The 27,537-nt window shown below is 45.8% G+C and overlaps 2 protein-coding genes and 1 long non-coding RNA gene across 3 annotated transcripts in view; all 3 read right to left on the reverse strand.

The window, feature by feature from the left end:
* The window catches only part of TMEM37 (transmembrane protein 37), a 4,853-nt gene extending 4,607 nt beyond the window's left edge, over positions 1-246 (reverse strand). Inside the window, exon 1 of the mRNA XM_019553575.1 lies at positions 217-246. Coding sequence (XP_019409120.1) covers positions 217-246 — 30 coding nt within the window. The remainder of the gene's footprint in view (positions 1-216) is intronic.
* A 5,094-nt stretch (positions 247-5,340) lies between these two features.
* LOC109322560 lies at positions 5,341-7,855 on the reverse strand. Its single transcript, XR_002104399.1, has 2 exons — positions 7,498-7,855; positions 5,341-6,176 (listed from the first exon to the last, which is right to left on the reverse strand). It is a non-coding gene; the product is annotated as an uncharacterized LOC109322560 (long non-coding RNA).
* Positions 7,856-20,920: 13,065 nt separating this feature from the next.
* Positions 20,921-27,537, reverse strand: part of DBI (diazepam binding inhibitor, acyl-CoA binding protein) — a 6,938-nt gene continuing 321 nt past the window's right edge. The window contains exons 2-4 of the mRNA XM_019553862.1: positions 26,502-26,619; positions 23,819-23,881; positions 20,921-21,209 (exon numbers count right to left, since the gene is read on the reverse strand). Coding sequence (XP_019409407.1) covers positions 21,136-21,209; positions 23,819-23,881; positions 26,502-26,619 — 255 coding nt within the window. The 3' untranslated portion in view covers positions 20,921-21,135. The remainder of the gene's footprint in view (positions 21,210-23,818; positions 23,882-26,501; positions 26,620-27,537) is intronic.

A 27,537-nucleotide genomic window follows, 5' to 3' on the forward strand; every position in this document is an offset into this window, starting at 1 on the left:
GCCAACACCGCCGGTGCCGTCTGCGGGCCGTCCCTGATCACCGCCCCTCACTGCCGGCACCGCCGGTGCCGTCTGCGGGCCGTCCCCGATCACCGCCCCTCACTGCCGACACCGCCGGTGGCATCTGTGGGCCGTCCCCACTCGCCAGCCCTTGCTGCCAATACTGCCGGTGGCATCTGTGGGCCGTCCCCACTCGCCAGCCCTTGCTGCCAATACTGCCGGTGGCGTCTGTGGGCCGTCCCTCATCGCCGGTCAGCGCTTGCCCCTGGCCGCCAACAGTGCTGCGGCCGCCTAGCCCCACTTGCCACTGCTGTGCCCCCTGCCACCGCCACCTGCAAGCAGTCGCCATGCCCCCCAGCCTCCGGGGGCACACGTCGTTCATGGTTCGGTACCCACCGAGGCGCAGTGGCTTTAGGCCCACTTTATGGAAACGGGAGTCTCTTCCCCAGCTTGCTCCAAGGGCCTTATGGCTGAGGGCAAGCAAAACCCAGGAGCATCCAAGCCACCGGGGGTTGGGCCTAAATGTAGGATGCCAGCCAAAGGATTTGGAAACTTCTGAAGCCCCAGGTGCGGGTGGGGGATGCTTGCTGGTAGTAGAGCCACTTGTGCTTCTGGACTCTTGGGTTTGGAAGAAGTTTGGGCTAATTTAGCCTCGGATACAAATTTAAAAAAAAATCTGATATCTTTTATTAGACTGACACAAATAGCTGGAAAAATTCGTCTTAGCGAGTTTTGGGTATGAATACCCTTTGTCAGGCTGAGGGGGGATCTGCAATTGGGCAGCACTCAAAGCCTAATGCCCCGAGCTGGCCCAGGGAAAGCAGGGGAGCTGCGGCAGCCAGTGGCCTGCTTCTAGGAAAGGGTGTTAATACAAAAGATGGGGGGTAGAAGCTGTGCCCCCAGCTGCAGAAGAAGGCACCCCCCCAGTCTGTACCAATCTGACGGGTAAAATTCCTCCCTGACCCCAAATGGGAGGCAGCCTGCCCTACCCCACCTGCCACGTGCCAGAGGGTGCGTGGCACAGGGGTGCCCCAGGGACAACTACTGGTGGCACAAGGTGTCCCGCTGCTAGTTGTCCCTGGCGAACCAAACATCCACACTCGTGTGGACGCGACTGTACGGTCTAAATCAGCCGTGCAGCTGAAGCCTTCCGACGCAGTGGGTTTATTTCGCCTGATGACAGGATCAGCTGACAAACCTGCTGCTTAGGAAAGCTGACTCAGCGCTGTCAGAGATGCTTCTGATTTAGTCTAGAAGGTGCACTTCTGCCCTGCCTTCTGCACCAAGGCTCTCAGGGGTTGGTAGCCAAAGCCCTGGTGGAAACGAGCAGGTGCAATCTGCGCTGGTTCAGTTTGCTCTGGTTGCAGCCCAAGAGGAGCGGCACTTTTACTAATTGCGCGTTTAATGGATTGGCCTCCTTGTGCCAGGGGCTCTTTCTGCGGCTGGTCACTAGTGGCTGGAACTGAAGCAGACCTTCAGCGGTGACAAGGCTGCGGAGGACTGACTCCACTATCGAAACCCCTCCGGTATGGAGGCCTTCTCTGCAGCCCCCAGGGCTAGGGACAAGCATCCAAAAAGCCGGAGCTGGAATTGATCTAAGTTATGCGGTGCAGTTTGATCGGTAGTGAACAGGACACGCCTTCGCCCTTTGGCGGGGGGAAAGCCTTAGACTGCACCCACCATTTTTAAAGCAGCCTGTGCGTGCTGAAGGCCCATGCAGCACATTTATGCTGAACTTACATTTTTTGCTTTGAACGGAATCTAGTGAGTCATCCCTCACATGCTCGTTTTTCCGATTAAAATGTCTCGAAAGAAAACATCACTTTGTGGTAGCACTTCTCACTTCTGCAAAGACTTGGTGTATGCAGCAGCTTTTTTCGTTGTTAAACTTTTATTCCCTTTCTTTGTGGGCTTCTGCCTCTGTGCTCTTGAGAGGTCATGAGGCTTGATCCTGCCCTGTTGAAGTCACGGTGAATCCTATTGATTTCAGCAGGCTCAAACAAAAGTTTGGAAGCTTTGTCTGTATCTCTAGGGCACATAGCAAATGCTGTAGGTAGTGCTGCACTGCTGCTTTTCACTTTCCAGCCTTGTTTTCATTCATCGAGGCTTGATCATAAATGTGCATTACCCTTTCCTACAGCCCGTTATGGATCCTACGAAATGTAAATAAAGCTCATCGCGTTTCTGCCCCGCTGTCCTGGAGGTGATTTGCAGATCCCACAAGTGAGAAGCAGCCACAGGAAAGACTCATACATCAAATAAACAAGCCTCTCTCTTGGGAGCCCCAAGGTGTCTCCTGGTTGTGCCCTCCTCCACATCAATACCTGCTGCGTGTGCTGTATTTCCTGACACACAGTCCCCTCCCAGCAGATTGTGCTTGCAGGCTCTCACCTTGGATAGAGTACACATCCTTATCTGACTTGTGCTGTCAGCACAAATCTCTTCACCCATAAAGTTTTATACTCTTTGTTTTATCCTATTTACGTATCCCCTCTCTGTGAAGAATTACCAGTCGCTTTATTTTCTTCTCCGGAAACTTTTTTAAACAACCAGGAAGTTGCGTTTTTTTTACTGTGTCATCAAAAGTCCTGGCCTTACTATTGAATTCTGATTTCAATTATAGCCATAAATGTCTGGAGTGATTCCAGATTTAGGTCCTGATGCCATAAATGACTGTACATGCGCCAGAACTTGTATATTGAGGTCTTACAGCATTACAAGTGAGAACAGACCCTGGCCCGTTCCCTTTCTTTCCACAGCTGTAGCAAATTCTGGTGAGCTGCTTGTTACTATCTACCATTAGATAATCATCATTACGTCCTGTCCATTCCTGAACAACATGTTTGTTAAGACATATTCTTATTTTAGCTCATCCCTCAGCAGTTTTACCAAAACCATTTTATTATGTCTTTGAAAAATATATTGTTTTACATTATCCTGAAGGTTTGTTTTTCAAAAAAATCAGTTTTCTTCCCCATTGAGAATCTTACTTTATATTTCACATATTTTGGGTAAATTCTCACACATTCACCTTCCTCCAGAAATGTTTGCGTAATCACAACAAATATTACCTGTATTTTTTTCAAATAATCCAGTGAATTCTTACGTTGTGCTTTCACCAGACTCTGAACAGCATATTTGTCTCTGTACTTACATAAGATGTAGCAACATTTTGGAGGGTCGGTAAGAAACTCCTTCTTTTGGTTTTATTTTGTTTGTTGGTGAGCTAATACACACACATGCATGCGTATATATATGGGGGTGGTGTATGTGTATATATATCTATCTATCTCTATCTGTATAGATAGAGATAGATAGATAGATATTTTAATGTATTATCTTGCAATAGCATTTTACACTTCCTCTTTTCCCTTTCAGTCTTAGGTTCATCACAGGATGGGATTTACCAAACAGACAATGCGCATTTTATTTTGCAAGGCATACTTGTACAATGTAGTGTTCAGACTGCTTGCATGTATTGACTCTTGGACCTTTCCACCTCCTTAGTTCTGACCTGAGAGTGTTTGTTCCTAGCTCATAAAATTGCAACCCCCCTGCCCCCCCCAAATTCTCTCCCTTGCTGTCCAGAAGCATGGGACGGAATGAGAGAATTACACTTGCATGTAGGTTTGCTCATGATCAGACAAACTGAATACAATAAACTATTTACCCTCTAAACGATCTATATGATCTGGCCCTTGAGTGATTTAGGCCCAGTCCTGTTAACACTTACACACTTTTTGGCTGTGCCAGTACAGGTTTCCCTTGTTTCATGTGGGTCGGTAGGTGCAAATTCGCTCTTATGCGAAGACCCTTTATATACCAAAAATTCCTTATACGCAAAGTAAATTCACTGGGATGTGATTGGTGTGGTGGAAGCCTGCAGGCAGCTGCTTTGTGTGGGGCATCGTGGGAGGGACGCACACCAAAATATAGTCTCTGGGGTGGATCTGCGCTCCTCGCTCGTTGTCGGCGACACGCGTTTCTGTATTTGCCATCCCCATTATGACAGTGCCCTGCGCTGGTGTGTGCTGTCTGCTGTTGGTGAGTACCAAAATTGTCTTGTAAAAGTAGTAGAAATGGGTCTGAGGGTCAGGACAGTCGAGGTGTTGGAACGTATCCCTGTTTGTTACATTGTAAGTGGGTTCCCATTACGCAAATTCGAGTTATGCGCCTTTGTCCAGGAACTGCATAAAGCGAGGGAAACCTGCACATATGGAACCAGCTAGGCCACAGGAGGTTTTCTCTGGATTAAACCAGCAAGGTTGAGGGGGACGCTGTGTGTTGGGCAGCTCTGTGTCTCCATATGCACTGCCCAGGCTTTTGCGCTCTGGAGAGGTCACTCTAGCTTCATTTTATCTTTATGGCAAGGATTACCGTTCAGCAAGCTGATGTCTTGCTTGCTGTAATTCTGTTGTTTAGCAAGACAGACTGATGCCTACTGCTACCTGTACTTAGGCTGTGACTCGAATAGATGCTCATGCGTGTGCCTGTCTGAATCCGTGGGAATGCTCACGAGGCTAAAGTTAGGCATATTCTCAGTTATGTTACTGAATCACAGCTGCTCTGATACGGGTAATCCTGCCGGAGCCTATGACAATGTTCACGTGAGTAAGTATGAGCATGTGTATAAATGTTTGCAAGATCAAGAGCTTACTTATGTGACGCTGGTTTGAAAAACTATGGTTACTTTGATTCAGATGAGGGTGCTTAGGCTTGATATCAGATCTGTATCTTCTATACTTTCTGATATTTTGTGATTTTAACTGCAATCAGAATATTGCTTCTACGTCATTTTTTAAAATACGATTTCTTTATTACTCTTAACAAGCAAAAAGTGGAAAAACAAAAAAATCCCCGCAGTCAATGCAAGAGTTTAATCAGTTTCCAATGATTATTTGAAACTTGTCCTTTACTGAAGTGATTGAGATCAGGAAGAAGTTAATATTTTGGGTGTTACTGGATAAATAGTAATTAATGATAAATCATTACTCCACTATTGCTCCTGTTATTATTTGGCTTGAAACACTCTCCTGCAAGGATGGCTGGGTTTATATGCCTTCTATAAATATCTTTTAAACTCAAGTATAACTGGGGAAATAAAGTATTTCTTTTCGTTATCCCAAGCCTCAAAAGCCAAAGGTGTTTTGCTTAATTTTTTAAGAACAACATCATCACCTTTAAGGATTTCAAGTCATGAAAATCAGCCCCAGGAGGCGAATATTTTGGAAATTACCCATGTGAAAATGGCATAAGTACGCATGGGAAAAGAGACCCTGCCAATTTAAAATCACTGTGTCTGAAACTGTTTTACCTACATAAAGGTGCATGCAAGTAACAGCAGAGTATAAGAATGTTAATGGAAAGAGATGATATATTTCTGTGTATATATTACTTCAAGTACACGGTGCCTCATCGGTTTCGGTTTCCCCTGCTTACTTGTTTGTGTGGATCTTTCAAACAGCAACAGGAGAGAGAAAAGCAATAATAGGTAAATATGGTTGTAACACAAAAGGAATTGTCAGAGGAACTCAGCGGTGGAAAACCCGTTTTTCTCAATGGACTAGATTTCAGATTGCTGTTGTTTCCCTTTCTAAATTATAAGGAGAGGCAATATTCTCTTCAGGAGAATTGCTGAATCGCTCAGGCAGTAGTAAACAGATGTTCGAGCCTTTCATTTTCAGACTAAGCAGCACTCACCTACCAATGCACTAGGTACCTTACACATATTTAACAATGATAAATCATAAATCCGGACCTCAAGGGCATGAACTAACCAATGCTAGAATAGTGCTGGAATTGCTCATTGGAGATCAGGGACCAGGAGATAATCTGGTTTGTACATCTAATGGATAGAGAGACTATTCATAATTTTCCCTAGTGCATATGTCCAGGTTCGACATTTCTTTCTGATCTCTAGAGTGTTGGTTAATCCTGCATGGGTTCCTCTGCTGGCAGAATTGCTGTTTCTGATCATGCCCCTTACGAGGGCAACTAGCAACAGAAGACCCGAGTAAGGAACAGCCCTGTAGATCGATCACTTGTATTGCATCCCAGTTTCAAAGTGTTTATTGAGAGAGAAACTGTCTTGCTCTTGGAGGCAAACGCAGCCTCAGGATCATTTAGCCTGCTATTGTGGGAGACGCAGAGGGAGGGCAGAACTATTAGTTTCAGGTCTGCAAAACAAAGAGGAATTTGAGGAAAATGGCTCTGGGGAGGAAGTGTTTGTTTTCTTTTACAATGTACCACAAAATCAGATCTGTTGTGATTCCTAATCACAGCTCTGAATAAGAATTCAATGCTCAGTGCAGGTTACAAGCAACCTAGGATTTCAGGAACTGGGTGAAAAAGCTGGCAAGCTGCTGGCATACTGCCTAAGACAACAGCTACTGAGAGTGGGGTCATGATTGATAACTATGCGCTATAGACATGGCAAGTGACATTGTACCATCACTAAGACAGTGCTTTAATAAGTATAAAGATCAGGACAAATTAAACAACCCCCCGCATCTTAGAGAAGGATCAAGTTTTCTAAAAACCTATCACAATGCTGCAGAGACTGCAGCCAAGGCTGAGTTGCTCCCCAAGTGGGGGGCCCAATCCCCGAGGCAGTTTAAAATATGCATGGGAAAAGCACTCATACCAGATGACCAAGTTTTATGAATATTTCTTTGAATTCCTGTCTGACAAGATACTTAAAAGTGGTTAATAAGCTGCTTTCTCTTTCGCCGAGAGAAGCCCTAATTTCAGTTGTTCCTAAATCAGAAGACACCATGCTACGTTCCAGTTTCCCTCGTTGCTAGGAACACAAAATATTAGCAGCCCTTCTGGCCTCAAGACTGCAGAAGGTATCGGGCTCCTTTGGATTTTCTCAAGGGGCGTAGACCAAGCCACAGAAGCATGCCTTCCACAAGAGGCCCCGAGCCTCTTTCTGAGTGATGACTATACCATAGTTTAGCTTAAAAATATTAATGGTAGTGATTTTAATGGATCCCAATATATTAGATGCAGTTTCACTACAATTCATATATTTGGCTTATGTTTCTTAGATAAGTTTTAAAAACAAAGCAGTCTTGCCAGCAGACCATTAACCGAAGTGCAAAGAAAACAGGACAGTGGCAAGCTGCATTCCCTAATGGTGACGGCCCCTCTTGCTAGAGCTGCTTCGCAGTCCAGCACCACAAGCACTTCTTGGGAACAGAGGTGTACAGAGCAGTTTCATCCGGCTTCAGCCCTTGACAGGGTCTCAGGGCACCGCGGTCGAGAGCCACTACCCCCGAGTTTACAACGCAGGAGATTAGTAGCCGAGGTCAGGAACAAAGGTCCAGACTAGAGTCGAGAATCAGGGGATCAGAAGCAGACAGGTCAGGAGATCAAGAGAGGTCAAGACATAGGCAGGGACCCTGGGTCAGGGAGATTAGGAACAGGAAACAGCAAGGGGGCCAAGGGGAGATGGGGAGGGAGGAGGCGGGGGCGCTGCAGTGATTCCTAGCCCACCTGACGTTTAAAACCAACTACCTGCAAAGGCAGCAGCATTTCTATTCAGGCAGCAGTGGACGGAGTCACTTGACTTCATGGCTCCTTGTAATCTGCCCGATTCCTTCTAAACCCTGCGCTCCATCAGTGGTAATGACCAGCTCTTCTTTATCACTGGTTTTAATGTTCCACTAATCAAGATAGCCTTTCTGTTGCAATTCTGTTGTCTGTAGCAGCTCCAGGTAATGCAACTCCTGCTTTATAGCCCTGAAGGTTGTTTTTAACTCTGGCTAAAAACATTAGCTCAGATGTGGAAACATTAACTCAGGTGAACATTAACTCAGGTGTGGAAACAACTTTCAGTGAAGCATTGGATGCACTGTCAGGATGCCCAAAAAAGCTTGCTTGTCAATTTTCTTGCGATTTCCTTGTTGGTCTAATAAAAGGTATCATTTTGGAACCAAGACTTCTAGTTTTTTATATGTCTTCTTGTCTCAGACCAACACGGCTACCACGTACACTCCTGATTTTGTCTTGTGAATCTGAAAGAGATGTACATTTAATTCCAATAATGACAGGACTAAAGAAACAGCAGCTTTTGATTATTTTACCTAGTTGGTTGTATTTTTTTTAAATATGTAATATATGACACAGAAAATGAATGCACGTTCCAATAACATTATATTTGTTTTTGCTTTGATCTTAAACTGAATAATATAGCCCGAGGCCTCTAGTAAACCTTCTAGTTTCTTTTCTTCTTTTTTTTACCTGGAGAAAAATATGTGTTATGTTATATGCAACAATACACCACACCATCTGCACCCCCCTTTTCAAAACCCTAGGTCCGCTCCTGCCGGGGGTCTAGAGCAGTCAGCTGGAGCTGTCAGGGGCTGGGGTATGGGCGACTGCCAAACCACAAGCCTGGAGCCGGCTGTCAAGAAGACAGGTCTGGACTGGAGTCAGGACCTGGTAAGTCTGGAGCAAAGGGGCCAGGGGGCAAGAATCAGAAATCAGCAGGCAGAAACCAAGAACAAGGATGAAGCCTTGTTGTTTTGGGGGCTGGGGCACATGACTTCTGAAGACAGGCTGATGGAGCTGGATTTATTTAGTCTGGAGAAGAGAAGATTGAGAGGGGATTCAATAGCAAACTTCAATTCCCTGCAGGGGGGGTTCGAAAGAGGATGAAACAGGACTGTCCTCAGTGGTGGCAGATGACAGAACAAGGAGCAATGGGTTCACACTGCAGCAAGGGAAGTTTAGGTTAGATATTTAGGAAAAACTCTCACCAGGAGGGTAGTGAAGCACTGGAACAGGTTACCCAGAGAGGGGGTGTTATCTCCATCCTGGGAGGTTTTTAAGGCTCAGTTAGACTGGCTGGGATGATGTAGCTGGGGCTGCTGTGAGCAGGGGCTGGACTAGATGTGACCTCCTGAGGTTTCTTCCAAGCCTCATTTTCTATGATTCAATGTTTCTAAGCCAACAAGCAAGACCCAGGGATTAGAAAACTAGGAACCAACAAGCAGGACACAGGAACCTAGGAACAAGCAAGCAGGAATCTGAAAAGGAGTCAGAAGCCCAGGGTTAGACAAGAGACACTTCCTTCCTGTTGAGTAGCCCAGGGAGCACAAAAGAGTTGCGGCTGTAAGCAGGCAACTGTGCCCATGCAACAGGGGCCAGCTGGGGTAGTGTTACCTAGTGGCAGCCCGGCCCATTCAAGTACCGAGGGCCAGCTGGGAGCAATTTCTGCTGCCCTGTCTACTGACACATATCTTACATACCTGCAGCTCCTTCAGGGCAGGGTGCCTGTTGTATCCATAACTTACAGTTGGCTCTTGATCCCTTGGCAATAGCTGCATGGGTTCCCCCAGATATCTGAAGCATACAGGTTGGCCCTACAGAGCATGCATTGATGTGATATGCATTTGGCATATAGCTCCAGTGCGGAGAGCAGAATTCCAGCCCCCGAATTCAAACCTTTGGATTGATAGCTGGTTATGACCCGAACTGGGGTAAAACTGAATTACTGGCACACAACTTGTTGGCCTGTGGCACGTACAATTTCTGCAGGTAAACTCAAGTATAAATGTACCCAGAAACATTTTCAAACTAGTAAAGTAAAACTGTGCTCTCTTAAAGAATTGTCTTTTGGCGGGAAGGGAGGATGAACACAGTACAAATGAATATTCTGGCTATATCCCAAGAAGCTTACCTTGATATGTCTCTTATTTTTAATAGCTTTATTAAAGCCTTCCTATGGACCCACTCAACATATTGCTTAGCAGAGATGAAGTTAATCTCCCAGACCTATAAAATTATGTTTTTCATGTCATAGATTTCAGATGGGGTCCAAGACACTAGTATCTTTATAGGGGGAAACTGAAGACTTATACATGAATCTGATTCCCCCTGCCGATCTCTTATTTTCCAATAGAGAAGGATAAAGTTCCTGTAATAGAGGCTGCATATAAGATCTGGGCTATCTATGCAAGGGGTATCCGTTTCATCCTCACCATCATGCAGAAGCACTTCTATGGGGCAGCTTAGCCTTGGAAATTTGGGAACAAACCTGTCATTTGGAAAAACTGGCTGCGAAGGAGTATCAAATGGATTTCCGAGTTAGTCAACGGTGGGGACTGCATCTCTTTCCTAAGCCTACAGCACTGTTATCCTCAGAGGGGTGGTGGTGCTCGCAAGTCATTAGACACAGAACTGGAAGGGACTCCAGGATCATGCTCAGTCCTGTGCTCTCAGGCAACAGTGTCACATAATCCTAGTCATAAACTCTTCAAGTGTCATCATTTTTGCCCAGATACCGTAGGACCGCTGGAGGATGCCAAAGCTCCTGGGAGCCTTAGAAATACTCCTTAAACTCCCTAGTCCAGGCTTGTGCAGGCATTATGAGCAAAGATGAACTCCATTAGAGCTCACTGTTGAAGTGTGGGAAGTAGATTTACTACAGCCCTGGGGAGAGCCCTAGAGACAGGGCAGGTTACATAATGTTAGAAATACTTCTGGAAGTCTCTGCCAAACTTGCTACAGCACATGATTTTCTTGTATTCTAAATACACGGGATGCCATAATGCTTACGTAAGATAAGGCTTTGTCCCCTGACATGTTGGCACTGGAATAAAGAAAAAGGGACCTAAACATTTGTGGACTAGGACTGTGGAACAGGCAGATAGATGTGAGAGCTGAAACACTAATGGACTTTAGCAGTCAAACTTCTACTGAAAATTATACTGCAGGATGCTACTTCATCACCAGGCCTGGCTATCGAGGGCTGCAATGATTGCCAAGCATAAGATTTAAAAAAGATGAAGTCGGTTTATACCCAGAATAGTGTAATTATACCTATATTAGTTAGCAGCCAAAGAAGGAATGGCTTACAGCTGCAAAGATCAAGTGTATGAGATTGAAAACATGTATTTTTTCTGGAAACGTTTGAATAAAATAAATGCTGAAGTTGCTCGAAGAACACTAGATCTTCTATCCAAATCCTCTGCCCTTATTTCTTCTTCCTATTCATGTATATTTTCTCTTATTTCATTGCCATAACCCTCGCTCTGACACGCTCTGGAGCATTGCCTTGTCCCGCGTCCATGCAGCCTTGAACAAACGTGCCCTTCTGCGGGAGCTCCTGTGAAATGGCTGGGCTCGAGGAAGATAAACAGGCTGTGAGTCACTTTACATTCTGTACTTTTTATTTGTTCTGCAAAAGTCAAAAAATAATTAATCACAGATGCAAAGCTCAGGGGCTGGACCTAAGCCAATCCAGACCGGTACCGTCCCACGTCGTTATCACTGAACACTCTGGAAGTCGCAGTGGACAAGCATGTGTTACACAAGCTCGCAGCACAATTAGCACCACCTTCACTGCAGTCATTAGGGTCAAACGGGTCCAAAGGTCAAACTACCTTCACATCCCGAGAGGACCTTGCTTCATAGTGGGATTGAGCTGAGGTATCGTAGCAGAGGGGAATCACGCACTGCTGTTGCCTGTCAGGAATCTACTTTGTGAGCAGAGAACTCGGCTTTCCCAGGTCATCACTTCAGCATCTTTCTCAAGGGCAACGTGCATGTGATCCTACCGTTCAAGCTGCATCATGAGTGTTGCATGCTACTACACTTCGATGGATGTCCACCAAACACATGGGCTAGGGACAGACATTCAAAAAACTGGAGCCTAAATTGATTCAATCTTTGCAGATTAGTTTAACCTGAGTAGATTGAACCAATTTGCAAATGACTCGACATTCCCTTTTGATTTAGTAAGTGCAGCACACGCCTGCAGTGGCTCAGGCCACCGATGCAGCGGCTGGGGCGAGGGCATGGCCAAAACCCAGCTGGCATGGCACCCTGAGGTGAAGGGGCAGGGACGGGGTTTATTCCCCCTTCAACCCTTCTGCCCTGGGGGACTGCTGCTTCCACCACTTGCTCTCTGTGTGGGGTGAGCAGCAAATAAATCCCTGTCCCCTTTGCCAGAGGATGGAGGAAGGGGGGAAATAAACCCCCTCCCTGCCCCCTTTGCCCAAGGAGGCCATGCCGGCCAGCCTCTGGCCATGCCCCTGCCTCTGGGGTGGCAAGGGGGAGTGACCCTGACTGGGCAGCAGTCCTTGTGATGGTGTCCCAGGAGCGTGAGCCTCTTCCCAGCATGGGGCTGCACTGCGGGCATGAACAGCATGGCCCCCTTAGGCAAAAAGGGCAGGGAGGGGGTTTATTTCCCCCCTCCCTCTGGCATCTGGTGAAGGGGGCAGGGAGGGGCCTTATTCCACTGCTCGCCCGGTGCAGGGAGTAATTGGAGGAGGCAGCAGCCGGGGCTGGCATACCCCAGCTGTGGTCCCCCAGGGGCAGAGGGGCTTAAAGGGGGAATAAATTCCCTCCCTGCCCCCTTTGCCTTAGGGGGCCATGCCAGCAGCAAGCGGAGGGGGTATCCTGAGATAGGCTGCTGTGCCCTGGCCAGGCAGACCCTGGCTGGGGTCCATGCCACTGGGACAGGAGACAGAGGGGGGAATTAAACCCCCACCTCCGTTTGCTTCACGAACAGCGAGCGGAGAAATGCCTGGCAGGGGCTGTTGTGCCCCTGCCTGTCAGACCCCAGCTGGGGTCTGCGCTGGTGGGACGGGTGGGAGGGCCGGCGTCTGGCCATGCCCCCACCCCTGGTCCAGCAGAGGGGTGGGGCCAGCCCTGCTCTCCTGGAGTAGAGAGCACACCCCAGTCCCAGGCTGCAGAGCATGCTGGGATGCTGAGGGACTCTGGTTTAACTTAAATCAGAAAGGGGTCTGGGAAAGAAGTTCCATAAACCGGCTGGACCCAGATCAGTTAAGTCTGATACCAAATTCAACCAGGTTTATCTCAAACTTGTTTCGGCCATTTTGAAACTGGTTTATGTGCAGTGAACCATGTTCTGTTACAGATTTAAGCCAGTTTCTGCTCACTTCAACCAGTTTATGTGTAACTTCTGTCCCTACAGAAAACCACCAATGAAACTACATCCCTTGGACAGTTTCACAGAATCACAGGGTTGAAAGGAAGTTCAAATACCGTCTGGTCCAATCCTCTGCACAGACGCAGAATGCACTATTCCTATAAGCATCCCTAACAGATGCCTGGCCAGTTTCCTTTTGAAAATCTCCAGTGAAGAAGACCCTACAACTCTTCCAGGCAGCTTGTTCTACTGTCTTACTCATAGGCGATGGGGAGCGGGGGCACGTGCCCACCCTGAGATTGGTCGCCGCTTGCCACCCCACCACCGACACTGCTGCCCATAAACTGTGCCCCCCTCCTAGTCTCAGGAGGCACCAGTCACCCATGGTTTTACTGTGTTTACCACTGGGATTTTTCTCCCTGAAATTTGATCTAAATCTCTGCTGCAATTTAAACGTAATGTCTGGTGTCCAGGCTTCTGTGCCAAGGAAGAATAGTTTTCTCCCTCCTATGGCAGCCTTTCAAATATTTAAAAGCTACTACCAAGTCACTCTTTAATCCAGGGATTCCTAAAGTCCCATCCCAGAGGGACGCCTTGGGTGGTGAGTCGCATCAAAGGAGCTGCATTTGGCTTGTGGGCTACACTTTGCAACCCCCGGTAGCTGTTCAGAAAAAGTATTACCAGGCCATGGGCTGCATCGAAGTGGCTTATTGGCAACACTGTGGGAACTTGTTTCTTAATCTCTTTCTCTGCAGATTAAACATACCTAGTTGAACTTGTTGTCTACCCCTTTATCATCTTTGCCACTTTCCTATAGGCCACTCCAGTTTCTCCACATCATTCTTAAAATGTGATGCCCCAAACTAGACACGGCAGTCTAGCTGAAGCCATAGCAGCCCCGAGTAGAGTAATACTATCACCTTCCACGTCTTGAACACGGCGCTTCTTTCAATGCATTGTATACTGGCATTTGCTTTCCTGCATCTTCAAACTGCTGACTTGTGTTTCATTTATTCACTGTAACCCCCAGATCTTTCTCAGAAGTATTACTGCCAAGCCTTTTTCCCTGTACTGTATTTGTGCTTTGGTTTTTTTCTTCCTGTGTAGCACCTTGTGTTTCTCCTTGTTGCTTTCCATTGTCTTGTTGATGTCTTGGTTCTCTAATTTATCCAGCCCCCTCTGGACTTTAAGTCTGTTCTCTAAAATGCTTGCAGCTCTTCCCAGATTTGTCTCTTCTGCAAATTTGATCAGGCTACTTCATCTCTGCATCCAAGCCATTAATACAAATGCCACATACAGCTGTACCCCAGAACAGAGCATCACTAGAGACCTCTCATCTGTCTGACATCGATCCATTAATAGTTGCACCTTGGATTCATTTATTCAACCACTCATAGATACCCCAGATAGTAATTCTCTAACCCTCCAGTCCATGTTTCTCCAATATATTTAAGAGAATATCAGATGGGATTGCATATCAAAGGCCTTATGGAAGTCCATATTTAACAAGTAAAGTCCAGGTTTATCTTCTATTGCACTGGATACCATGCAAGTAATTTAGGATTAATATGAGAATGATAAATGTTAACTTGAGTACGTGATAAGGCAGCTAAAGTTATTATTGGTGCATACAAAGTCCAAATTCCATCCTCCACTCCCTGCAAACACAGCAAATTGGGCTTGAATACTGCCAGCTGCCCTCTGGCCCACTTCCATCAGGTTTCCTTTCCTCATCGTACGTCTTTTGCCTCCACATGCTCTGCAGAAATCAAGAAGTTGCTGTCCTTCACAGCTGTGATTTTACTGCTGGGATGGAAATCTGTATAGCTGAGGAGAGGGCAGCAGCTCCCTGAGCAGCTATTAGAGGAACCCGCCTCTTCACAGCATCCTCCAGCAATGAAATACCTCTTCCTCCGTTAATCCAGAACCCTGTCTGTTTAGCCAGGCTTTCATTTGACAAGCATAATGTAGTTAATGAGTTAACAGCTCCTTTAGCTCCTCGAGAAGAGCAAAACACTTAAGGGATAAAGAAGGAACAGTTTGCCCGGAAAGATTTGCACACCAACATCTTATAAACAGCAGGAAAAAAGGGAGATGTAAACATTTGGGGGAGCTGCTGGACATTTATCCTGCTGAGAAACAAACCTCTAACCTGTGAATGGTAGGTGCTGCCTTTTTCCACACTGTCCTTGGCTGCAATGCTGACGAGCAGCACAGTATTTCTGACCAGAAAGAGGGTACGCAATCCTTCAAGGCCCATCCACTGAGCTAGGTGTGTACCTGAAAATCTAACGGCCTCAATAATGCTCAGTGGATTTAGAGCTGACCCTTCTATTGCTGCCTTTTGTCCACATCAGGGACAAACATTAACTTTTGCATTAAAACATCTCAGCCCTAATACTATCTTCACCTTCCTTTGCCACGTGGTCCTTATTTCTGTATTAATTCCTAAGTTTTATCTCCCAGGGCTCTACAGCTTCGGAGATGCCCCGCAGAGCATGGAGAGGTAGTTTCAAAGGGGAGTCTAAGCAGATTCAGCTTGTATGACGAGTGAACTGGGGGTGGGAAGAAGGTCCAAGTTACATTCACTTTAGTTCACCCCTGAATTTAGCCTCACATGCTAATCAGCCAGTGTATGGAGCTGAAACACATTACTTAACCAGCCACATGGTTAAAGGCAGATCTTAACTGTAAGATCTGCAGGGAAATAGTTGGTACCAACAACCTTAAGAATCACTGATCTCAACTACACAGCTTAAAAGGCACTTTCTTCCTTGCCCTCCAACACCATGAAAAAGCATGAGGGTGACCTTTAGCAAACTGCTTTCTTATGGCCATAGTGCAGGGGTAGGCAAAATGTGGCCCATGGGCCAGATGCAGCTCGCCAAGCCATTCTATCTGGTCCCTAAAAAGTTCAGAAAATTAATATTTATCCACCCCTGGCTGCCTGTCATGTGGCCCTTGATGGCTTGCCAAAACTCAGTAAGCGGCCCTCCAGCTGAAATAATTGCCCACCCCTGCAGTATAGTGGCACTCTGCAACCCAGTTTGCATTGTTATGGGAACTGCTGACTGAGCATTACAAATGCCCTTTACCAAAAGATTTCCAGAATACCACGCTTCTCTCTTCTGCCTAAGAAACAGGAGGGTTTTTCTGTGGTGGATGAAACTGCTAGCACACTTTCAAAGGCACCAACAGCTAGCATATTAAGCTACTAATGAACACTGCACACCTACAACGTGGTGGAAAGGTTCCAAACAGAGCATTTTCCCACTGGAAAATGGCATTTTGTTCTAACTGAAACGTCCTGTGGCAATGTGTTATTTTGGCAAACACTGTCTTTTGGGGGGAAAAAAATGAAGTCAAGCATTTTTTTGTTGATCTTAGAACAGAATGTTGCAATTTTTCACTGTGAAATAACTTTTCATTGCAAAATGTTCCATCAGATTGTGCTTCATGAAACAACCCACCCTAAAACCTCAGGAGCTGGGTCAATGTTACTGACTGAAAACTTTATTTGTCCTGAAACAGTATTTTTGAAAAGCTTCATTTTGAGGCAAAAAGTTTGCATGCTACAATATGCCAAAACCATCCATGGAGCAGGAATTCTAGTGTTTGACACTTGACAACACCAGCTAACGGGCTCAGAAGTTTTCAGGTCATCTAAAATATTTCCGAGGGTGTTAAATGACAGAAAACTCAGGCCCACTTTGGATGCAGGAAACCGGCCAAGCCACAGGAGCTCCTGTAAGAGTCGCATTGCTCATTGGGATCTACCTAAATTGCGGTGGAAGTTCGCGGCACAGTGGTGCTGTTAATCTTGCTCTTTTCGCTGTGCCCCTCTGGCACTGACCAGCCAAGAGGCAAAAGCCATGGCATTAATTAATTCCCTCTTGTCCACAGTGGTGGTGCGGCACAAACTAAAGATGCCGCTGCGCCACAAACTTCTGCCGTGATTTAGGTAGGGCTGTTTTTCGGGAAAGATGCTGAGATCTTCCGCTGCTTTCTGAGCAAAGACTTAGCTGCGCAGGAACTTTCTAACGGTAGGAATACGAGACAAACTTCATGGAATGACAGAGACTACGTGAATCCAAGTACAGTACGATAAACTTGATTCGGAAAACGCTGCAATTAGTGCAGAAGTCTTGCTCGATCCAGAAAGCAGCATCCGTTCCAGACACTGACAAACAACTTTATTGCTTGTAGATAACAAACGGGGTCAAAAGGCCCCGACCGAGATGAAGGCCTCCTCGTGCTAGGAATTGTACGGATGCACGGAGAGAGATGGTTCTTCATCCAGTCCCTCAAAATAGGCTGGAAAAGAGGGAGGAGTATAGAAAACTTTACAAGCCCTGCTTTTCATCCCTACTCCCGGTCGCTCAGAAGTTTGATGCAATCTTGGGAATGGGATACAGGCCAGGATTTTATCCATGAGCTGATCCTGATAGTCTGCTGCCGGGGAGTTCTGGAAAGTGAACATGCAATGCAGACGGCCACTCTCTGCCTGACAAAGGGCACATTAGCAAACTGCTGTGGACTAATCCTATGAACACTTCTAGCAAATAAAAACAGAGTGGAGGTATTTACCAGCATTAGTTACATTTCACTGCAGCAGTTAAAAGACACCCCTAAGGGTAACTGGCTTTGTAAATACAGCTGTGGAGGTTTTGGGCCAGCTAAGGAATGCAAGACTGTCAGGGAGTTAAAACAGCTCATGTGTTAAGTGAAAAGCTGCACCCACCCTTCTCTGCAGAGGGGGAATATTACTTAACACTTGTTATTATGCACTAAGCCACTACAATGCAGGGGAATAAAGGAGAAGACACAAAGACAGATTGATTGACAAAGCAAAGGAACTGGCAAAGATTTTGACCTCAGAAAACATTCCCTCCATGTTCCTGCTGCAAAGCTGAACCTGCAGCAGGAGTGTCATTTTAAATGAAAAGCAACACTGGGCCAGGATCATTAAAAATTATGCAAGAGCCGGGGGTGAAGTCATGTTACCTCCTGCTGCCATACTTGAGAAACACCATAGTCTGAGTGAATGCAATAGATGTTTTGCAGTGTGTTTAAATATATATAAAAAAAATGGGTTAACAAAGTACTACAAATATTTGGTTGCCAGGAGAAAAATCAATCCATTAATCCTTACATTTTTGTTAACTGCTACCTGCTTACAAGGCAGAAAGAAGAGCAGAGCAGGACAACATTTCCAAGCTTAATGAGTCCAGAGAGGCATGAGCTTTCACAGGTAACAATCTGCTTCATGAGATGCTAGGTTGTTGTCTATGAAAGTTCATGCCACTGTAAGTCTCTAAGGCTAAAAACATGCATCTGATTTTTTGGGGGAGGTAGGATCCCAGGGTAAAAAAGCTACAGAGAACAAGCCTATTGTCCCACTTTAAGTCCCTATGAAATGTGAGACTGAAAATGTACTAGCATTTTTTCTCCCCTAGACATTTACAGCCTATTTAACTTTTATTCATTCTAGGGACAAACTATGTGCATAAAGGGCTGCAGGTTTGATTTTTGTCCCAACCAAAACCAGCTTAAGTGCAATGTCTGCTCTTAGCCTAAACTTCCCCTCTCCCCTTTCTGCCCATCTTTAGACTAATGTGGCTCAGACCCCCAGGTTAAACATGTTTAGGTAGAATTAGTTACACCTGAAGGCTGCAGCAGTCCCATATAAAGCAGCTTCTATAATAGGATAAGATAAGAGCACTATATAGATACTATCCCTTATAGTCATTTTGAATGAAAACTTCACTTAATCATTTGATCTTTCAGCAACCCCAATATTGTAACCTGCCAGTAGGTACCCTCACTTACTTAGCGTTCATCTGACTGCTGAAAGATTATAAAAGGTCCCTAAAAGGGGAGGCTAGATACTGCTGAGGGGCAGCCCTTGAGAGCAAGCGCTGGGATTTTAATCCCTTCCCCAGTGAGATTTTTTTCAGTGTCAATGAGCATTCAAGACATTTGAACTGCTGTGCCAGGAAAGGCTAGTGCTTGAAGTCAACTTAAAATTATTTTAAAACTGGGCTGTCCAAGTTCAGTGCAACACGGGGTGGGGCCACATGCCACACTGTGGGGACAGTCCCCTTCAACCTCCATCAGGTAGGCAGTGCCAGCAGCATACGCTTCCTCTCCTCCCCATGGGCTGTGCTGGTGGCATGCAGCCTCCCCCACACAGCAAGAGGTCACCAATTAGAAAGCCTTTCCACTGAATATTGCAGCTATGCAATATGGTCTATCATAGTGCAATGACTTGAGGTGCGTGGGTGCCTTTCCAATTAGAGAAACACTAGTATAGGCCTCTATTTTATCCCTGGAAGGATTCTTATAGAAGAAAGAGATACTCAGGAAGCATGCAATGACAAGGAAAGGCAGGCTTTCTAATACTTAAGTCAAACACTGCTCAGTTCAAATCGTAACAATAAAGACACTGGTTGTAACTGGAAAAACTAACTTAGCAAAAATCCTGAGATCAACATCTACAGCCTTCAATTAGTCTGTTCTTTACATTTAACTTTTAGTTGGTGCCAGATCTCAAGTTATTGTAGCTAAAGAGTTGCTGTAGCAATTACCTATTATTGTAGGAGACTTCTGGTCTAATAATTCGTGAAGAAACTTATGGGGCAAAACTCTACCATGCTTCAGCTGCTCATTTACTCTGTGCCCCTTCCTACCCTCTGTGTAAAGCAAAAGCTAAGCTAGGACAGTTAAAGCTCATTTTGTTCAGGGATAAGCAACCTGAACAGGTTTGGGTGAGATGTGGGGAGAAGTGGGCACGCTGCAACTAGATCTAGACAAGTTACAGGGGTGGGCAGATGAGAACAGGATGGGATTCAACACTGACAAGTGCAAGGTGCTGCACCTGCGGGGGAAGAACCGGCACCACACCTACAGGCTGGGGAACTCCCTTCTTGTCAGTGCAGAGGCAGAAAAGGATCTTGAAGTCATTATTGATGCCAAAATGAACATGGGCCGCCAATGTGGGGACACAGTAAGGAAGGCTAACCACACCTTGTCACGCATCCACAGATGTATCACAAGCAGGGCCAAGGAGGTGATCCTCCCCCTATATGCGATATCAGTCAGGCCACAGTTGAAGTACTGCGTCCAGTTCTGGGCGTCTCATTTCAGGAGGGATGAGGACAGCATCGAGAGGGTCCAGGAGGCCACTTGCATGATCAGGGGCAGCAGGGCAGGCCCTACGAGGAGAGGCTATGGGACCTGAACCTGTTCAGCCTTCACAAGAGAAGGCTGAGGGGGGAAATCGAGTGGCCGTCTACAAACTGGCCAAGGGAGACCAGCAGGCTGTGGGAGAGTCCCTGTTCCCCCAAGCACTACCAGGAGTAACTAGGAATAACAGCCATAAGTTGACTGAGAGTAGATTCAGGTTAGACATCAGGTGGTGCTACTTCATAGTCAGGCGGCTAGGATCTGGAACCTACTTCCGAGGGAAGAAGTGGTGTTCGCTCCTACCCTGGGGGTCTTCAAAAGGAGGCTAAATAATCACCTAGCCAGGGTCATTTGACCCCAGCATCCTTTCCTGCCCATGGCAGAGGGTCAGACTTGATTATCTGCTCAGGTCCCTTCCGACCCTAGAAGCTATGAAACTATGAGAGAAGGTACAGACAGAGTTTGGATCAGGCAAAGCATAGTGCTGCAGTTGCAAGAGGATGGGACTTTACCAGAAGTAACTGAATATAGAGTAGCTACCTCAGTTTAATCAAGGTCATGCTTAGAGAATTTGAAGACGGGCAATTTAGGGATAGAAGGCAGGGAACGGTTGTGTTAGTACTGCATTAACTACAGGTCACTGGAGCCCTCTAGCGGTCAGGACAGCTGCTGGCGTTTTAGAGCTAGCTGTCAGTTTTAGGTGTTGCCACAGGAAGCTGGGATGTCCAGACGCTTGACTGCTACAACATAGCAACTCTTTGGGTGAAACAGACTTCCTGTCAGTTAGGAGATGGAGATGAGACAGTAACAAAAATGAGTAACCACCACCACAGATAATGTATCAAATGTGCATTTTAATGATTTAGAGTAAAAGCTACTCAATTCATAGGAGTAATTGAAGCAATTAGTTTAATCCGGACTCCAGTAGTGTGAACTCTTCCACTACAGAAACTTAATGCTCTGCAGTTTAGGTTTCCACATTTTGGATCATCCACAGTATTAGAAGTAAGGCAGATTTCACACACGCGAGTGGCAGGTGACTTCAGTTCTTAGATGCCATACTTGCCCTTTAGTTCTTCTACTTTTGCTATATAGGCTTTCATTGCATCTTCTTTAGACATTCCTGAAAGAAACAATATTCATCTGGTGGCTGGATCAGACAAAATCTTCGCTCATAAGAATTTAACAGTTGTCTGACTTAATTAGCCAGGTCTTCTCTGTTTAAGCTTTACTGCAAGCTCTAGGTTGGATAGCAAGGGCAGGAAGAGAGAGACCGACAGAATCTGCCACCTTTAGGTGGCCCAGAGTGCCAGGAAACCACGTACCAGAAGTTGCTTTGTACGACTGGGTTCAGGCCGTTTTAAATAAAGACCATGCTCAGTTTCACTGTTTAGTTCTCCAGTGGTTTTTTCTACTAGCTGGTAAGTCAGACAACCAGCCATATCAGCCTCCTACTGACTGCAAGAGTACAGACTAGTATTAGCACATGGTCAGGAATACCCAATTGATTATGCCATAATATAATAAAAATAGTGGAGATATTTGCTATACATAGGCTTCCAATTCACTCACTGGAGTGCAGTATATGTACATTTGAAGGACAGCTGGGTGGGAACTGAATTCCAACAGCTGCTTGCCTTATAGGTATTTCCAACCTATGTCTCTCCTAGATTGGAACTGCTTCATCCCAGTATATACACATTTAGTTTATAACACACCCTTCCCCCTTGCAAAAAAAACAACACAAAAAAGCTCTCCTAATTGGGGTGTGCCCCTTAAGTAGGGTGACCATAGGTCCTGGTTTGGCTAGGATACTTCCAGATTCCATAGGCCAGTCCCAGTGGCATAGTGCAGACAGGGCCTGGGCAGGCACTGCTGCTGCTGTGCGGGAGCAGGGACATGCCACATGTAGGGAGGGGCAGCACCTGCTCCAGTCCACCCACCTTGCTCCCGCACAGCAGTAGCAGTGCCTGCCTGGACACCTGCTTGGCACACCATGCAGCTCCGCCTCCCTGCCAGACTCCAACCCAGGACTTTTAACCAACTGGATGGGATGAGTCTACAGAATCCGGGAGTGTCCCAGCCAAATGGAGACATATGGTCACCCTACCCTTAAGTAAGGCAGCTTGTTCTGCAAGCCTGGAGACACTGCTGCAAGCTGGATGCCAGGCTTCTGGGGTACAGTTCACCCTTCAGGCTAAGATTTATAGGGCAAACCCTCTCACAACCATAGCTGCTGGGAGTTGGGGGGCAGCACTTGGTACAAAATAAAGTACCGCACCCTTGTGACACAGCTAGATTAGCCAGAGCTGTTCATGGATGACCCTGCAGAACTGTAGAGTAGTTTCTTTCTGCTATGGGAACTTAATGCCAGCCACTCTATCCTGCCTCCCCTAGGGGATTCATTACTAACCTTCCCACCTACCTCAAAAAGCAACCCCTGGGTTAGAAAGGAGGCTGGGCAAGTAGCTCCAACTGTAGTCCTCTGACCCACAGCAGTGTTAAATTCACCCTCCTAGATAGCTTCCAGGAGACAGGGCTTCCTCACCTGGGAAGAGGTTCAACTTATAACCTGGTCTACAGATACCTCCTCTTCTCTTCTACCAGGAGGGCCTGGCAATAAGAATTTAACCCCCTGTACAAGTAAGAGTGTATGTCTTTTGTTGGAGTGGTTGCAGTGTAGTGTCACACTGCTGCCTCCTACAAATGGGGCATGGCCTCCTTTTCCAAATGTTCCTTTAACATTTTTTGAGAGGAGACAGCTGTATTCAGTTAAATGCATGGCTGTGGCTAAGATGGCATCTTAATGCTAAATACTCATCTATTATGGCACTAGACGGCAAGCAACTCAACTGCGAAGAATTTGAGACACTCCAGGCTACTGTATTTTGCTTGGAGTGAATTTGGATCATTTGACATGACCGAACATTAAAGTTTGATGTCAAAGCAAGCCACTTCTACTTTGTTGGCAAAAGGGCTATGAAATGGCCTGAAACAGGACAAAGGCTGATAGTGCAGGTACCTACACCACATTTGAAGTGAGGGGAGATGGGGGGTGGTATTCAGGGAAGTTTGCATTTTCTAGCGTCCACAAAGCAGTAACTAGAGCGAGGGCTTGAAAGCAGAGTGCCTCAGAATATCCCACTCAGGCTGGACAACTTTAGTTTCTAGATAGTGAACACAACCAGTGCGTTGTTGTTCAAGAGGAAGAACTGATACTAGTCTAGAATTTAGCTTAGGGACCTGAAGTCTAGTCTCATCATCTCAGACTTATGTCAAGCCAGTCACTTAGCAAGACACAAAATTATCTGAAAAAAAGTTCAAGTAGGGAAGTATTTCTAGCTCGAGAGATCAGGAAATGACAGACATGAAGTACTCGAGCACTCTGACGCTACAACATTGTTAACTCATTGTTCTCCCCCTGGTCATCCTCCCGAAGGATAGACAGCAGTTATTTTACATTTTATGAACCTGCAGCATTGTCCATAGTTTGCTAAAGGCTTGCAAAGGGCTTATTGCCAGCATGGAGATAGTGTGTCTCCCAGGGAAGGACCTTCCTCCCTAGAGGACTAGCTGTCTATGAATCCCCATCAAATACTACAAGCCAGCCAGACTTTACCAGAAGTGACTCCTGCTTGTCAGCCATTTGAGAGAGGCAGTGAAATCAAGATTTGTTTCAAGACTGTGTGACCAATCCTGCCTATTTCTACATTAGCCTTCCTGGACACTTACCTTTCAATGCATTCCAGGCATCCCATTTGGCTTTGCCTTTGAAGTCAAGCATGCCAGGGCGCTCTGAAGAAGAGACATAACATTAGCTATGGAAAGGAAAGCTGTTTGTGTCCTCCCTGGCTAGTTAATGATAACTCTTCCCTCACCTTGAAGGGATTCCAGTCCTCAGCAGCCAGAATTAATAAGCATTTGCCACCCCTCCTCCCTCAAGAGCCCTGCAATTTTGCATACAGATAATTCTTTATAGAAGTTTGTATTCACACAAGAGGCTAGAAGTGGAATTTAAAGAGCTTTTAGTTCACTTTGTGCATCAACAGCATTCCCAGTTTTATCTTGTGGTATCATTCGTAAAAAAGAGATCAGCTTTAAAAGCAGCAGGCACAGGGCTAGAGAGAAGTAGCTGTAGTTAAACACCAGCTAAGGGGTGCAATCTTTTCACACTGTAAGTCAGTAGGTTTTCAACTGCATGACAAGCCCCCAAAATAACTTTCATATAAATCCAAGTGAGTAGAGCTCAAAAGTTCCCAATTCAGTTGAGGGGCACTGCAAAGTATTAAGAGACCAGAGGCCCAACTTTATATGCATAGCTATAACCATGCACTGGGTTTTACAGGAGTAAAGCAACCTTTAGTACTAGTTGGCAGCTCCGCCTCCATTCAGGGAGACAGGGGACACATGAGCCAGCTCAAGAAACAAGCTAGGAAACACTGCTTTGCTCAGACTGGTGCTTTCCCACTTCTAGAACAGTAACCCTGATCAAAGAGCAATATTTAAATCCAAGTCAGGGCAAGAGTCTCAAACCTTATAGCCAGGCAAGTTATTGCTTTGTCTCTACTGCTGCCCTTCTGTCAGTATGACTGCAGTGCAGATTTGTCTATACAAGTCTGACTACAATCATCCAGCTAACACATCCAGCTGATCCAATAGCTAACTGGCAAAGGGCCAGTGCTTTAAGGAGCTTTTTTTTTTTTTTTTGCTTTACAGAGCTACATTTGCTTAGATGCTAGTCTGCTGCAAAGTACTGTTGTTTGGATCATTCATTCACCTAATACACTTGAATATGCACTATTTATAATGCTAGAGCAGTACCAAGACTTGCAGTCTTTCATCAGCTGAGAGTCACTGCTGCAGTAAAAGATTTGGGGCAGAAACCAATCTAGTTGCCAGATCTGGGCAGCACATGGTTCCCTACTTTTATACAAAACCTCCTTGCTTTTTGCTGCTTCAGCTTTGTTCAGCTCTCCTTACTACCAGAGCTTGGTAAGCCTTTTCCCCATCTTGCATTAGTTTAACTATGTTACTGCAGCAAACATTGCACTGCAGTAGGGCTGGTTGTCCTGGCAATTATACTAGTATTAGCCTCACTGCTATCGAGGCAGCACTTACATGAGCAGAATTCCTTCTCTACCAACTCTTTAGCCAACAGGTACTCAAAAGTAGAGAGAAAGTGCTGTCCCAGGCCACAGCCTTGTACAGATGTAAGATACTTCTAATTTATTAGGTCATTCAAATTTAGTACAGCTGCCTGGGTAGATTTCTTCACATCACACCTATATGTTTACAGGCATAATCTAGAGTTCATATCACTCGATACAGCTACAGATATAGTGACATGATGCTGCACTTTTCAGCCTAAGCCAAAGAAGAAGGTCACACCACATGTTTTGTTATTCAGTTCCAACCAATGCCAGGACAGGATTGAAGTTTTGTTTCATTCTTTTTAATCTTTAAAGATGACAGGACAGCAACATGGCTACCATGCATCAGTTTACTAGCCTGCAGCAAGTTGCCTGAAGCAGTACTTCAGGTTCTGAAAGCAAGGATAAGCAGTCATTTATTTAATGAGACCTTTACAGGATTGTTAGCTAGTCATGTTTAACCTCCATGTCACTCAAACTGAACAGCCTTAAACTTAGCAGTAAGACGCCCAAAGGCCATATCAGCAGAGACTCCACCTCCTTCCTTCTCCACCATGTGAGCCTGCCCTGGCCTCCCCCTTAGCTCCCTGCAGCTGTTTGCTGCACAATGCTGTGCAAACAGCCTAGGCTGCACCACACAACCCTAACACCTGCAACAGAGGCAAGAAATAGAAGCTGGAGGAGAGAAAGCACCCCAAAGCTCCTGGCTGCTGCTGGAGCCATAGGGAAAGTAGCAGCAGCAGTAATGTAGAAGCCCAAGGTCTCAAATGAACCCTTCACAGGCAGCATGCACCCCATAGGCTGTCAGTAGGACAGCAGTGACCAACTTGGTTATAAGTTTACAACAATGAACAGTGTCTGTGAAGATCAAAGCAGTGTACTGCTCCAGCATTAAGGAACAGGGGTAGGAGTGGAGGACAGGGGTGAGGAGTATGTTATAGCCCAATATAGATAAGACATAACTGAGTGAAACAGGGTATGACCATTATGTTCCTACTGCAGCTCTCAGCACAAAATGAGCGTGAGGTGTGCCATGCACTGAGCACCTGACATTGACATCTCTACATTACCCACGGTGCACTGTCGCTACAGAGGCATCATGTACAGCAAACCTGAAGTAAATAAACTTATTAACTGTGCTTCCTGACCTACTCTGATATGCCAGGTAGGCTTCACAACAGAGAAGTTAACAGTTAGCTGCATTTCATTTTTTTCTGATCAGGCAAGTTTCACCTAGTCATAGAGAGCTCATCTCCCATACATACGTGTATTTATGTCTCCAACTGTGGCTTGTTTGTAGTGACTGTAAATGTCCAGCATTTCTTCATCTGTTGGTTGCGATTTTAGCTGCTTCACTTCTTCGGCAGCTTTCTCAAACTCAGCCTAGAAGAGACAAGCGCATAAGACAACCGAGCGGTGTTAGTTTCCACTTTTGTCAGCAGAGGGCAGTTCAAGATAAAAAAAACAAAAACAAACAAACAAAAACACAAAAAAACCACACACCCAAAATCCTAACCCCCACGTAACCAAAAAGGACTCATAGTAGAGGATCTCTTTTATAAGACTAACAACATTTTTGCAAAAAAATTTCTTTGATGGCAAGCTTTTGGGCACAAACTCCCTTCATCAGGCATTGGAGAAAAGATTGTAAAAGTCCTCCAGGGTAGAAATGAAGGTTCATATTTCAGAGGATTTAAAGGTAATTTGCATTATTACTGAACTACACAAGAGGCGAGACTCCAGACCAGCTATGAACAGACTGCCCAGAGGATTTCCCCATCTGTTGACTCCTTTGTGAAATCCTATGAAACACAAATTTTCATTTCTTCCCAGGAGAACTTTTATAACCTTTTCTCCAATGCCTACTGAACAGTGTTTGTGCCCAAAAGCTTGCCATTCAAGAATTTAATTTTTTTGGGGGGGGCCAAAATCTTGCTGGTCTAATAAAAGATATCACCTCTACCATGAGTCCCGACTGCTTTTTCCTCAAGACCAATACGGCTACCCTGGGTAACCAGGAAAACCAAGTGCAAAAATCAAATAAAAAAAGAAAGAAAGAGAGGGCAGGCGGATCAGGCATGACACAGGAACTGGAATCAAAAACCCCTTTCGTCTGTGGTTATCAAGAGCTCACATGAAGCACAGAGAGCAATTTTGCAAGAAGTCATCACATGATCACTAGGAGGGCTCCACGATGGCAAAACCAGCACCACCGTTTGCTGATTTCTCAGTGCTTTCCCCATCTGCCCAGCGAGTAGTACGGCTTGGACAAAGCGCCCCCCTCGCCACCGGCAGCTCCCA

Source organism: Crocodylus porosus, unplaced genomic scaffold (genome assembly GCF_001723895.1).
Source record: "Crocodylus porosus isolate Cpor-Errol unplaced genomic scaffold, CroPor_comp1, whole genome shotgun sequence".
NCBI classification, from domain to species: Eukaryota; Metazoa; Chordata; order Crocodylia; family Crocodylidae; genus Crocodylus; species Crocodylus porosus.